This window comes from Amblyomma americanum, chromosome 7 (assembly GCF_052857255.1).
Source record: "Amblyomma americanum isolate KBUSLIRL-KWMA chromosome 7, ASM5285725v1, whole genome shotgun sequence".
NCBI lineage: Eukaryota > Metazoa > Arthropoda > Arachnida > Ixodida > Ixodidae > Amblyomma > Amblyomma americanum.
The window spans coordinates 91,249,174-91,263,143 of NC_135503.1; the positions used below are offsets into that span (position 1 = coordinate 91,249,174).

Consider the following 13,970-nt stretch of genomic DNA (forward strand, 5'->3'; position numbering starts at 1 on the left):
CTGCCACCGGCGCATGTTTGAAAATTGAATACTTTGGCCTTTTGAGCGCCGCTCTCAGACTCAAACTTCATTTCTTTTACCCCAGCTGCTCTTCCGCAACTCTGCTTGTGAGAGAAATTACCAAGCTTCAGGGCAGGTGCTGGCAAATACTTTGAGAGTGGCAATATTGGCATTTTTGCGTGGTACCATGAAAGATAATAGATCATTGGGTGGAGGAAGGTACCAGGAACAACTTAAAGCGATCTCAGTTCGTGACTCAATAAACTTAAGATGCACTTGCGTAAAAAGGGGCGTCATTAAAAATACAGGAAATTGATTAATTACAGCTCGATCAGTTGCTCATAGTAACTGGCGGTGAAGGTGCGTGGAATCATTTCAAAGGTGGCCATGGAGAATGTAAGTGTTAAGACTGGCGTTATTTTTCACAAATAAGTTCTGTTTATCAATCGTGTCCGCCAATCGCCTTCCGCAGGAATCAGTGTTCTTATGATTAAATAAAGAATATTACGGTGGCTATCAAACCTTCGCGAGGCTAACCTGCCTTCCTTTCGACTCATCTGCATGTTTTTCTCCTAACATCATCAAATTATACATGATGCAGTGCAGTGACTACAGACGACGTACGGAAAAGGAGGGATGTAGCACCACTCACAGCATCAGCACTGTGCACGCGCACAGAGATGGAAATCTGATTATTGTTGCATTTTACTTGCATCCGGTCTTTTGCATAGGTCACTTCTCCGTGAAAACTGATGAGACGTGTGGTACGTCGTGGCTAATGAGTAGGATTTCCCATTTGTTCTGAAAAGGGGCGACGATGAAGTTCTTGAGAGCGACATAACCTGACAACGACCTCTAGTTCGGCAATACTGCTTTTAATAAATCCAACAGCAAAAACAGGGTCTGAAGAAAAAAAAAAGAGAGCAGGTTTCTCTCGTACAAAGATGGGGCGACCCACACCACTTCAAGTGCATAAAGAATAGGATGATTAGTGAAAGCGGGCGTGGTATCTGTAATATTATTCGGCTTGTGGCAGAGGTGTCTACGATCCTACGCGTAAAGTGTTTCACAGCAGAAGAAGACATTGAAAAATGGCCGCTGTGCGCGCGCGCGCACACACACACACACACACACACACACACACACACACACACACACACACACACACACACACACACACACACACACACACACACACACACACACACACACACACACACACACACACACACACACACACACACACACACACACACACACACACACACACACACACACACACACACACACACACACACACACACCACACACACACACACACACACACACACACACACACCACACACACACACACGCACGCACGCACGCACGCACACGCACACACACACACACACACACACACACACACACACACACACACGCTGCTCACGCACGCACGCACGCACGCACGCTGCTCACGCTCACGCTCATATATATGCATAAAAATAAATAAATAAAAAGGCGCCTATAAAATTGCGTGTTAAGAACAACGACTCTCTAAAATTTTGATAAGACTTGTAATCCTCCCCCGCCGCGGTGGCTCAGTGGTTAGGGCGCTCGACTACTGATCCGGAGTTCCCGGGTTCGAACCCGACCGCGGCGGCTGCGTTTTTATGGAGGAAAAACGCTAAGGCCCCCGTGTGCTGTGCGATGTCAGTGCACGTTAAAGATCCCCAGGTGGTCGAAATTATTCCGGAGCCCTCCACTACGGACCTATTTGTTCCTCTCTTCTTTCACTCCCTCCTTTATCCCTTCCCTTACGGCGCGGTTCAGGTGTCCAACGATATATGAGACAGATACTGCGCCATTTCCTTTCCACCAAAAACCAATTATTATTATTATTATTGTAATCCTATAGTTACTAAACTACCTTGTTGCTTTCACATTACTTCCGTGAGCAAAAATAGACCAGTGCGTTAGTAAAATAGAATTAACCCCGACGTCGACGTATACCTGTTCGGTATCCTTACACGGTTACTTAGGGCAATTTTAACTTACTCACGAGGAAGAACGCGTGGGGTGGACGTGTGCTACAGTTCGCATGCTGTAATTTAACCTCACTACCTCCCGTACGGACAATTTCCTATAAAAGGCAAACAGCAACTGCGCGTCCTTTGGGAGATAGAGCTAAGCGTTTAACACTAACTGCATCAGGGAAGTTTTAGATGGCTGTCTAATTCGTAGCCAGAAAAGAAAGAAAGGAAATCTGACGTCATTAACTTACATAGCGATATATATGGAGGTGGTCAAGTTTGAACATAGAGCGCACGGCAGGCACTCGAAACAACTCACGATAACCTGCAAACTAATGAGAACGGATGAGCTAGAGCCAACCAAACGAGTTGAACGGAATGATCAGCATAAGTGTATGAAACCGAAATTTGATTCATATCAGTGTGTCATTTATTGCATTGTGGCTAACGTGGCCGAGGATGTTAAGCTATAGTTATCACATATTAGTGCAGAGCCCTGAGCTCCATTGTATTCTTTTCCTCGCGCTACAGCCGTGCCGTAAGTGCCAAGGAGAAAGAACTACTCCATGATATTTTTATCTGCTAGGCTGATATTTTATATTTCACCGAAGTTTTCCACATTGTTGTGATCGTCTGCAACTCATTGTTTATGCTGAAAGCATACTACGCTTTCTGCTTCGGATGCTCACATCGCATCCCAGAACGACAAAATATGTTCTGAAAGATTTTTTCTGGAAGCGTTCTTTCTCCTTGTGGGCAGTGGTTATTGATTTTATCGCAAAGAAAAAGGAAACAAGCACTTTTCGATTCGCACTTAGAAGTACAAGGAGGGCTGGTCGGTTCATTGGCGGTCTAACACAAAGGGCCTTTCAAAGGAGTGCATCTCTGTGCCTGTCGATATACCATAGCCTACGACCGGAGCCATTAGGATGGGCGGGCCAAGGCGCCTATGATTAAAAGGTGTCCATCCACGGGAGGAGTGTTGCTGAAAGCCGGCAGCAATTATCTTGGCCTTCGTTCAGCTTTGTACGACAGTAAAAAGCTGTACAATATGCGCATCCTATGTCTGTGCCCAGTTTTCTGGGTAAGAGAAGCAATTAGGAGACATCCGGAGAAAAAATAGCCACTTCGAGTAGCTCGAACAAGAGAGAGAGAGAGAGAGAGAGGCTGAATAACGTCAGAAGTGGTGAAGGGTTCACGCAAAGAGAATCTCGTCAGAGATGGGTCGCTGCTGTTGTTTATGGCCCAGAAACAACCTACAAAGAAGGGAAAAATGACTCGTACAAGTGACAGACAACTTTGAGGGTGGAATCGCAAAGAGGGGCACAGTGGCTCACGAACACACTCTTTGCCGAAGTACCAGGCGTTTTACACATCCATAGCGAAAGGAGGTAGGCAGGAAGGAGTTTTCGTCAAGCGCGACTCTTCTTAAGAGTCGCAGTGGCACTTTCTTACTCGAGCGTTGGTCGGCTGCGCCGAATTTGCAAATGACCTTTCTAAGCGTTGCCATTTAGAGGAGCGATATCATCATCATTATCATCCTAACTACAGTCACCTCAAGACAAAGGGGTCGCTCACATCTCTCCACATAGCCCTGCCATGTGTCCCTTTATCCCCGCAAACTTCCTAATCCGCCAACTTCCGCCCGCCTGACTTTCTGCCACCCGCTGCTACGCTTGCCTTCTGTTGGAATCCACTCAGTTGCTCCCAACGACCACTAGTTTTCTTGCCTTCGAATAGCATGCACTGCCCATGCCCATTTTTTCTCCTTGATTTCAGCTAGGATGTGATTAACTTGCATTTGCTCCCTCGCCCACTCAGCTGTCCTCGTGTCTCTTAACGTTACACCAAGAGTTTTCCTTTGTATAGCTCATTGCTCTGCCCTCACCTTATGTTCAGTCCTTGTCGTTACCCTCCCCTTTTCTCCCCCTAAGGTGGGTATGGTAAGGGAAAGGTTCTCTTGAGGGATACCGGACAATTGCTATTCATGATCTGTGAGTATCAGTCAATTGTGTTCCACCCCATTTTTATTATTCTAGTTATTGCACTCTCGCGGTCCGGATCTGCAGTCGCTATTTGCTACAAGTAGATGTATTCTTTTACAATTTCGAGCGTCTCGCTACCTGTCGTAAACTGATGCCACATTCGAAGGTTGTTGTACACTACTTAAGTTATTAGACTATCCATCCTGCTTTGCTGTCCGGGAACTTGGTCACGCATTACAATTCGTATCCGTAGTTACTTAGCAAGGAAATATCATCAGCGAATTGCGGATTAATAAAGTATCCAAAGATTACAAAAGTATCAATTAACTTTTATCCCTTACTCTTGAATATTCAGATCTCTAAATACGTCTCGTAGACACGCGGGTAATAGAGCTGCAGAAAGCGTGTCCACGTCCCTGACTCCATTCGTGATTGGGATTTCATTATATCTCAATCAAGAACTACAGTGGCTGTGGAGCCGTTGTAGATGTTTTTCAGTATATTTACATATGCCTCTTCTACACCCTGCTTTCGCGATTTCTGTATGGCTGATGAGGTTCCGACTGCGTCACATGCTTCCTTATAATCTTTGAAGGCTATATAAACAAGTCGGTTATGTGCTGTGCGCTTTTTTACCACTGATTGATGGTGTGGAGGTGCATTATTATTGAGTAGCCTGCACCAAAAGCAGTCTGGTCATTTTGTTGACGTAAGTCTAAGTTGCTCCGATTTTATTAGGCTTTGATTGGTTTAATGGGCTTACCATTCCAAATAGACTCAGGCTATGAGGAACGCCGTTGTCGAGGGCTCCGGATAATTTCGACTATGTTGGTTTGTTTAAAGTGCACCAATATCGCACAGTACACGGGCCTCAAGCACTTCGCTTCCATCGAAATGCGACCTCCACGGTTGGGATCGAACCCACATTTCTCAGCTCAGCAACTGAGCCCCATAACCCGCGAGGCACCGCATGTAAGCGTGTGCAACGTGGTCAGTATTTCTAGCAAAATCTCCCAACCGTCGTTCAAGAGTTCTGAGTTACCTGATCCGCACCTGCTGCTTTCCAGCTTTGCAGTGCTTGCAAAGCACTCTTTTCTTCCTTTATCTTTGCCAGCGGGATGTCCATTTCCTCTGCGCCCCTGGTTCTGTGATTACCGCCTTGATTATTTCGGCGACATATTCATTCTTAATACTGTTTCATCGTAAGCGAGCCTCACATCAAAAAAGAAAGCAAAAGAATTCGTCGCAGGCGATGAATCTCAGCTGCACTCCCTCTAGTTTTAAGAACTCGAAAGGTCTGGTACCGTCGTTATCGGTTTGTCGTTGCGCCGCAGCGCATTCTGCCGCTCCAGGTGATCCGTTACTTGGTAAGGCTTTTTTTCCTCGGCACTGTACCCGGGGCAAGGCCGAAACACAAACTGGAGTTCTGCGTTAATCAAAAATTGTTCCCGTACATCCAAAAAGTCTCGTGAATGGTATGCTACAAAGTTGAAAATTTTTATCCGTCTCTCTGTGCTAATTTCCGTCCTGGCTAATTAAAGTTAATCCCACACTTCAGCTTGTTTTAGCTTATTTCTGCGTACTGGTACTTGAAGGAACAGCTTATATGCAGAGCCTTTTTTACCTGTCGCAATATGTGTGGAACTTTTTTCTTGTCTTTCTATCAAGAAATGCGGGGTTTGATTTTTATCGTAAACCAGGGAATGACCCTGAGTCTCAAAGTTCGTTTGTAGTAAAGGAGTAATTACTCACTGACATTCATCCGAGCGCAGCCATATGGCTACAAAGGAAAGCTATACAGCTTTCTCAGAAAGTTCGCAGTTAAAGAAAAATTTTTCCGGGGCTCGTACCCGGGACCACCCAAGAGAAAGCTGTATAGCTTTCCTTTCTAGCCGCATGACTTTGCTCGGGTGGATGTCAATGAGTATTTACTTCCTTATTACAAATCTACTCCACCTTGGGGGATTCCCCTAAACATTTGACCAAGACTTGTCCTAGTTAAGTTCTTACTGAATGCATGCTATGGCAGGCACTTATGTTTTGTGGCCAACAAGGGCCAAAATGTGTTTGGAAGTCGTTCTAGTCATTATCATTAACGGAGTTCAGTACACTGCATTGCAATGGCAATGGCCTTTAGGAGCCTCATAAGTCGGGACAATCCTCACAACCGGCGCTTTCGAAACAGTCCTGTCTCTATACATGAGGCGCGCGTACATACGCATCCATCCCGAACCTTCTACCGAAGCCACTATTTTTGCTGTGCGGATTCTGCAATGTAATCGATTCTGCATCTTTTGTGGTTAAATCGCCCGTAGGGCAGAGGCAGGCCTAGGTCTCGCCCCACACCCTAGTTCTTCCTTCACTTCTGCTGTCTTCACCATCGGGCCTACCTGTAATCGATTGGCTCCTGACAAGGACCATTGTCTCTTCGCCACGCAGGCACTACGGCTCTCAGCGGTGTCTGAGCGTCTGCCTCTACGCGACCTATTGGAATGGCCACTGCGCTTTTCGCGACCCCGCGTGTTGCCTTGCTGAGGTCTCATTCGATGAATGATTCTGGGAACAAGCAAGACATGTTTCTCATCTGGTGCCTACTGGTCGCTGCAGGAAAGACACAAGGTTAGTTAGGTTTTGAACTACGTTCTAGAAGCTTCAGAACATTGTTCACACCAACTGCCGTGTGAAGGCGTGACATGAAAGTCAGCCTCATGGGGTGCAAGATGTTTAAAGGTACATGTGAGAGTTAGTATTTTCTGTATTCATATCGATCATTAAAGGTGCGTGAGAACAGCGCGTGTGTTCGATGCACGTTTCCTGTGTAATGAGTGCTAGAACTCCTTCGCAGCAAATATTAGTGCTAACCTCTCCAACCTGAAGTCATGTTTTTGCAGCTGATTTTGGACAATACGCTGGCGTACAGGTGAATTATAACTTATACGCAGTGCAGATTTCACCTATTCGAAACATTCTGCTTTATTGTGGCGCTGAGTGACAACTTTAAGTCATTGTTATCCTCGAGAAAAGTGGTATCGTTAACTCCATTGTAAGCAGTCCGAGTATTATGCTCAGCAGGGCGCTAAAGTATCGCAAAATTGAAAATCGGTTGCTCATGTTCAGGGATTAGGTAAGTTCGCTTCACTAGCATAAACCTGGCCTGAGCGCTTCGCATATAGCCTTTTTAAATATAGCGCTGAAAATGCACTTGTTCTCGGTATCAAGGGGCGCTTTATTGTGCACAGCCAGCTACCAATCTCATTATAACCAGATACCCGCGTAGTGGCAAGCTTTAAAAAGTATTTTGTGTGTGTTGCGGGCATGAAATGTGCCTAATGTTTCTCTGCAGAAAACGCTCCCCAGGATGCTTGGAAGAGTGCGCTGATGCTTGCAACCAGCCAATCCCTGAAGACTCTGCTCATCGTGGTTGCAGACAAAAACGGTGTGTACCCCGTTTTATTAAAAAAAAAGCTGCATTAATAGAATAACACCTCGTTATATAATACGCGCAGGTAAATAGTGACTACTAATACCTTAATATACCAGGCTATTCCGAAAACTTTCCCAGAATTTCTTGCACAAATATGAAAGCCAAGCAACAAAAGCAAAGTTATACGAGATGTACCCAGACATGTAGTTTTATGTTTTTATAGCTAGCGCGCCTGTTTTGAACCGAACTGATCGCTGTTTCATTTGGACGACACGCATTTTAGTCCTTGAAGACCAGCTACTCACTGTCCAGCGAACCTCCATCTCTTGATTCTCAAGATAAAATTTTCTTTCAGTGCGTGTGACAAGTGGGTTTCGTACAAAACGCATCATAGACTTGAGATAAGAAATATGAAGCGATCGTTGTCGCGATCAAGATACAGAGAAAATAAGTAAATAAATAAATAAATTATTTTGTAGTTAACCTCAACGTGTACAGGAAATAAAGAATGCAGGAGACCATTATAACGGGCAACAGCTGAGTTAGCATACACCGGATGCAATCAATTAAGAGGCGCGTTCGTGTATAGTTCGTTCTTAACAAGCCGGTAGCCAAGTGATCAAAAAAAGACACGAAATGAGGAGCTACACTTCACGTGTGTATGAATTTTTTTTCAAACTGCCCGGAAATATGTCAGATGACTACAGCGGCCTGCTCCTAAAATTATTACCACATCTCAGCTTCAATTGCTGTGCATTTGCGGGCCGTTTAAACCAGAATTTAGAAGCCGCTACTCGAAGAGCGTGGTGAAAGCCGACCGCGAAGTGACGCCGGCTGTATGAATAAAACGAGCATGAATGCAGCTACTCTGGTTGTTGGTTTCGATTCGTGGCGTGAGGTGGCGCAGGGGACAGCGAAGAGTTTCAAAGTCGTAGGAATTGTGAATTGAATAGATGGAACGAAGATGACTTCATTTACCAGGATGCGAGGAGCAGGGCCCGAGCAGCGGCGATGGCAGTGAAGAAAGAAAACGGCATGAGTAACTTGGTGCCGAATACAGTCGGACTGAATGATGAAATACAGTAGTTTCCACGGAACACTTTCAAAGACAAAAAAAAAGTTCCCTATTGTTTCAGAGTGCAGCCCAAGAAAATAGTAAAGATATACATTCCTTAATTACTGTATGCACGGTGCCTGAAGGCCTACGCGTTATCAACATAACGGCGTAGCTGTAATCACTTACACATGTATTATTAGTGTAGCGTTCACTATGATATAGATGAGTAACATTTTTACATAATTGGCATCGGCCTGCGTGACCCGTTGTTTTGTATTTTTATGTTTGTGTTGAATTTCTTTTTATTGAAAAATGGTAGTTCTTCAAATCAAGACACAAATGTATATGTATGGAGTGGATTATGCAAACGTTTCTTTGTTTTTTGTTTATGCCTGGAGTAAAACGCATTTTCATTGTGGGAATTTTGGTGCACTTTTCGAGCGAGGAAAACAGGGCCTGCTGGCAGTTAATCTCGGGACGCCACCTGCGGCAAAGTGGGGTACAAGAGAAGTAAGAACGCAGAATGAAACTGTTATTATCGATTCTAACTCGTGCTAATTGTACAGTTATGATGTCAAGAACAAGATGCGCGAAAGCACCTCCACCCAATTTGGTCAGCATGGGTAAATAAGGATTTCTTGTATTTCAATGTTGCACGTAGCTGAATCGTCATTGAGTTCACTTTGGGCATTAGCTGGCAGGAGTCGCTGAAACGTGATTCGCTGGCTTATTAGGTCAGAGCGAAATTAATATGAGTGCAAAAACAGTATTCGATGGGTAAACCTGCAACAAAATCTTGCGTTGTTTGTGAGTATCCGGCAACACTGCCGACGGTACCGCCACCCCACAACATCGTTTACACTCCTAGCGCCCTCGCTTGGCCGGTACTCCCGCCCACACCGCGCCGCCGGAGCGCTCCGCCGTCCCCGCTCCCGATGAGGGAGAGCGATCGGCGTCGGAATCACGCGAGCAACCTCGTGGCGGTGATGGAAGCGCGCTGCTCGTGCCGTGTCTTTTCATGCGGTTGCCTTTAAAGCAGTGTTGCCTCAAGTGCATTATCACGTCCCACTCGGCTCAACTACGTTAAAACCCTACCATTTCCGACATGAAAAACCGCATGATAAGCCAACATTAGAAAGCCAGCAGTAAAGTAACAAGATAAGCCAACGTTCATGCAATACTGCTTTCGCATGTTTATACAATTAAGGCAAGAATTATCTGTCATTTTTACTTCCCGCATGAACACGTGCGCAGATTCATTATGTGAACAACCGACCTCACATTTGCGATTGCTCATTTTTCTTTTGCGCCCCAGTGAGTGTTGACTGGCCAAGCTTCTTGGAAGTCGCTCCATCAGTGATGCTGTTCTCTGAAGTAAGCCTGGTTCCAGAAACTGAAACTGAATCCTTCCCTGGGCTGCTCCTTGCCTCGACTCCAGGAAAGCTGAGTAGAGCTCTGGCCTCACTGAGGGTATGCCGCGGATATATGTGCTATAAATAGTAGAGCAGTGTCGTTAACGTCTGTATAAACATGCGTTTGCCACATGCGTAAGCAAGCTGCTCAAGATGTACGGTGGAGGCTTCAAGTACTCACTGCATGTGAGCAATTTACAAGTCATACAACTATTCGATACACTATAGATAAGATTTATTATCTAATATTTATTCAAATGCCCTACTGATTCTCTGGGAGATGGTATTCCTTGGGGGGCGGGGCGCCCACAGAAATAATGAAAATTTCTGAGAAAAAATGCGGCAGCACAAATACAACACCATTAAATACGCAAATGCCAAAACTAGAAGTGGGATGAAAGTTCGCATACAAACAAGACAGCACAAGATGAAAGTGAATCGGTATGCTCTGAGGTTAAGGGAAGTGGAATAGTGAAAAATCTGAAAAAAATGCATTGTATTTGTTTCTTTGCAATTCTTTGCCGCAACTTTTCCAGTATTCCGTTTGTTCCTGCGCGACATATTTCTACCTTAAGAATTTTTTTCAGGAAAAGGCAACTAGCGTCAGCCTACTCTTTTTGTGCACCTCTTCTTCTACGCCTTCCTTTACGCAATTATGGGACCTAAATTGACAACTTCTCGAAACATATTTGAAGTGAAACTTGTTCTCGACTCTAAGTTAGCCTCAAACTTTTCATCGCAATCGTACGTGAGTGTGCTACAAAAACTGTCTGTAAAACTGTAGACTCGAATGATATGTCATAATTAGATTCTGTCCTAACACTCAAAGATGACAATACAGCAAGAACCCAGGTTCTAGAGTCATTTGGGCTAAACTGTCGCCACCAGAACTCTGCCTGCTAACTGAAAGAAGTCGGCCGACATTAAACTTACTTGTGATAGATCCAAAGCAGTCCACGGAATAAGCCATGAGAGTTAAGCAGGCTGAGTCGCTTGACGACTGGTGTTCATTGATTAACATGGTCTAGAAAGAGTGAAAAACATCACTCTGAAGTTCTTTCCTTTATACAAAATTGTCTGAATACAGCATATTTTGTTATGAATATAACAATACGCATTTTGTAAAGGCGGGAAGACCAAACGCACTCTCTCTTTGTATCTTTGTATTGTTATGGCCATGCGAGAGCATAGTGCACCACATTTAGGCGTCCGCGGTGAACACAGTTTGTACTACGCAAAAAAATCAACAACACGAAACTCGCCCACTGGCTGGATCAGCGGTTAGGGCGCTCGGCTGCTGATCCGGAGTTCCCGGGTTCGAACCGAACCGCGGTGGCTGCGTTTTTATGGAGGCAAAACGCTGAGGCACCCGTGTGCTGTGCGACGTCAGTGCACGTTAAACTTCACCAGATGGTCGAAATTATTCCGGAGCCCTCAACTACAGCACCTCATCTGTCTACCTTTCTTCTTTCACTCCCTCTTTTATCCTTCCCTTACGGCGCGGTTCAGGTGTCCGCCGATATTTGAGATGCTGCGCCATTTCCTTTCCCCAAAAAAACAAATTTCATTTTCATTCGCCCACTGGCTTGCTCACGTTCTACTCTCGAGACACTGACTTCGAATAAGGGACAATAAAGTTTCATGTCCTGACCACGTTCCCGGCGCTCCTGGAAAGAGCGAAAATGTACCGAGGCTTGCACATTGCCCCGAAAAGCCTACCGTTTAAGCGTCTTGTTTTTACGCGCAAAGGAACTAGACAACTTCCCAGGTTGACAGATGCCTGTTAAGCGCCCGTACCTGTGAAAGGTAACCATTGTTGAAGAGAAAAAGAGCACGACGCCTTTTTTCTGACTCATCAACTTGAGCACCGCATTTCCGAAATCTGCTTGTCAGCCCATGCTTTTATGGAGACCGCCATAGCTACGCCGTGGACTCAGAGACACGAGCATCCCAAAACCAGAAACTAGATCCTCTGAAAAATGAAGGAAAGCCAAAGCTAAACAACCTTCCTACCTGTTTTGAGAAAAAGAACTTCACAATTATTAGCTTACGAAGCAGTTTTCCTACCAAGTGTTACAATTTCAGAACGGCCAGAACACATCCGGACTTGTAGCGAATTGTTGCAGAAGTTACGGTCTTGTCCGGCTCAACTTGTTGTCATCCTAACTGGTTCAAAATCTGCCTTTCAGATGTTAGAGCGCAGTTTTCCTACTGATGCCTTGTTTATAAGCTCTCTGCGCTTGGTGCAGAATCTGCACAGCAGAGGCTTTAGTCTATCTTTCCAATGGGTGCTCTCTCACATAGGAGTCAGAGGCAAGAAGGTGGCAGACAGTGTCGCCCATAAAGATCTGTCAAGAAATTCATAAAAAGAAGTACCTCAAGATAAAAAAAGACTTCAGAGAAACGGTGCTCGATCATTTTAGCACCCTGTGGCGTTCGCCCCACAAGCCATGTGTGACCAAGGGACTGAAAAGATCCCAGGCCACTCTACTACATCGAATCCGCACGGCCTCTGCTCGCACTCCTTTCTGGATGCACAAGATGGGCATGGCATCGTCTCCGCTATGTTCTTTATGTGGTGTGTGCGCGGATATGGAACATTATATTATGTACTGCCGAGTACAACGCGGAAAGGTATTTGATGTTGGCTTTCTTTAAGAATACAGGAACCCTTCACAGCACAGTTCAGGACATTGTCTATCTGAGTGGAATCCAGACATGCAGAAGGGAGGCTGCACGCCTTCTTTTAACATTTCTGCTCGACACTGATCTTGTTTATAAATGGTGACAGCAGGAACGGACTATGGTCTACTGTGATTGAATGTGTGCGTAGATGGTGTCTTGTGGAGTGGACTATGCTATACAGTGAGTGAATGTGTGCATGGATGGTGGCACTGCAATGGAGTATTTTCTATAGTAACTGAATGTGTGCATAGATGGTGACTTCTGGAGTGGATTATGTTCTATTGTGAGCGAATGTGTGCATAGATGGTGACTGCAGGAGTGGAATATGAACTATTATAAGTGACTATGCTCATTGTGGGGCAGATCCGACAGGTTTTAGGTCATTATTAACATATAAGTGACGCTACGGTGGAGCAATTGCCGTAAGAACAAGCAAGACTAATCCCACCTGTAGCATACAACTCAACTAAATTCAACTCAACTTGTTGCCCCTGGAGGAGGGAGTCAAAGACTTCGAAACTAAGCCACGAAAAGAATCCTATGCAATGAGAGAATAAACGACGTCTGCTCAAAGCATTTGAATATCTCAACGGCTTATCTCTCTTCCTGCCGAAATCACTCTCCAAGATAACGCCTCTAACAGGCGCAGAACAAGGCTTAACATATGCCACTTTGACACCTTAGATGTAGGGTTCGTTCTCGACCGCAATGAAATTCCTCTACTTGTTAGTTTTGCATTGAGCTTCTTTCCGGTTGAAAAATTCTATGGCACTTTCCCGAACCGGCAAAACTTATTCTGAAAAAAAGAAAAATCTCCACCTGTCTTCGAAATTGAGTGCCTGATCCTAGCCACAACTTTATGAAAGCAAAAAAATTATCAAACAAAGAAAACGTGGAATGAAGGTTCAGCCTGCCGCGGCCAGAGTAAAAAAGGAAGCAATGTTGCCAACCTGCGCACAGTTCGCCTTGCGTGAGAGACTGCTGTTCGGAGCTAGATGCCGACTGTCGTCGGCGCGCCGTCTCTGGTTGCCTGCAGCACTGCTCCCTCGAGACTCGACAGTTCCTTGTGAAATAGAACCGTGGACACTTGGCACCGTATTATGTCTCATGCATTCTGTTCAGGAATTCGTGCTGGGCGTTGAATCTTCGGGAGACAGATACCGTAGTCGTAAAAGGCCTAGAAACATATTCGTATTTATGGTATGGAATAGTTTTTTGATTCTACCAATTTCCCACATGCCGTATAAAAAGAAATTACAGAATGCATAATGCAACTATTGTCGTTATGAGAAACCTGATGCTATAAAAGGAATGACTAGAGAAGTAACACGGAGGAGAGCTTGTTTTTAATAGGCATATTGAGGACAACGCAATTTAGTGAGTGTTTATGACTGT

The 13,970-nt window shown here is 45.0% G+C and overlaps 1 protein-coding gene across 1 annotated transcript; it reads left to right on the forward strand.

Moving 5' to 3' along the window:
- The first annotated feature begins 6,438 nt into the window (after positions 1–6,438).
- Positions 6,439–12,759, forward strand: LOC144097926 (uncharacterized). Its single transcript, XM_077630525.1, has 4 exons — positions 6,439–6,616; positions 7,341–7,433; positions 9,794–9,948; positions 12,724–12,759. Exons 1-4 carry the CDS (start codon positions 6,490–6,492, stop codon positions 12,757–12,759), a joined length of 411 nt encoding a protein of 136 aa, XP_077486651.1. The 5' UTR covers positions 6,439–6,489.
- The last annotated feature ends 1,211 nt before the right edge of the window (positions 12,760–13,970 follow it).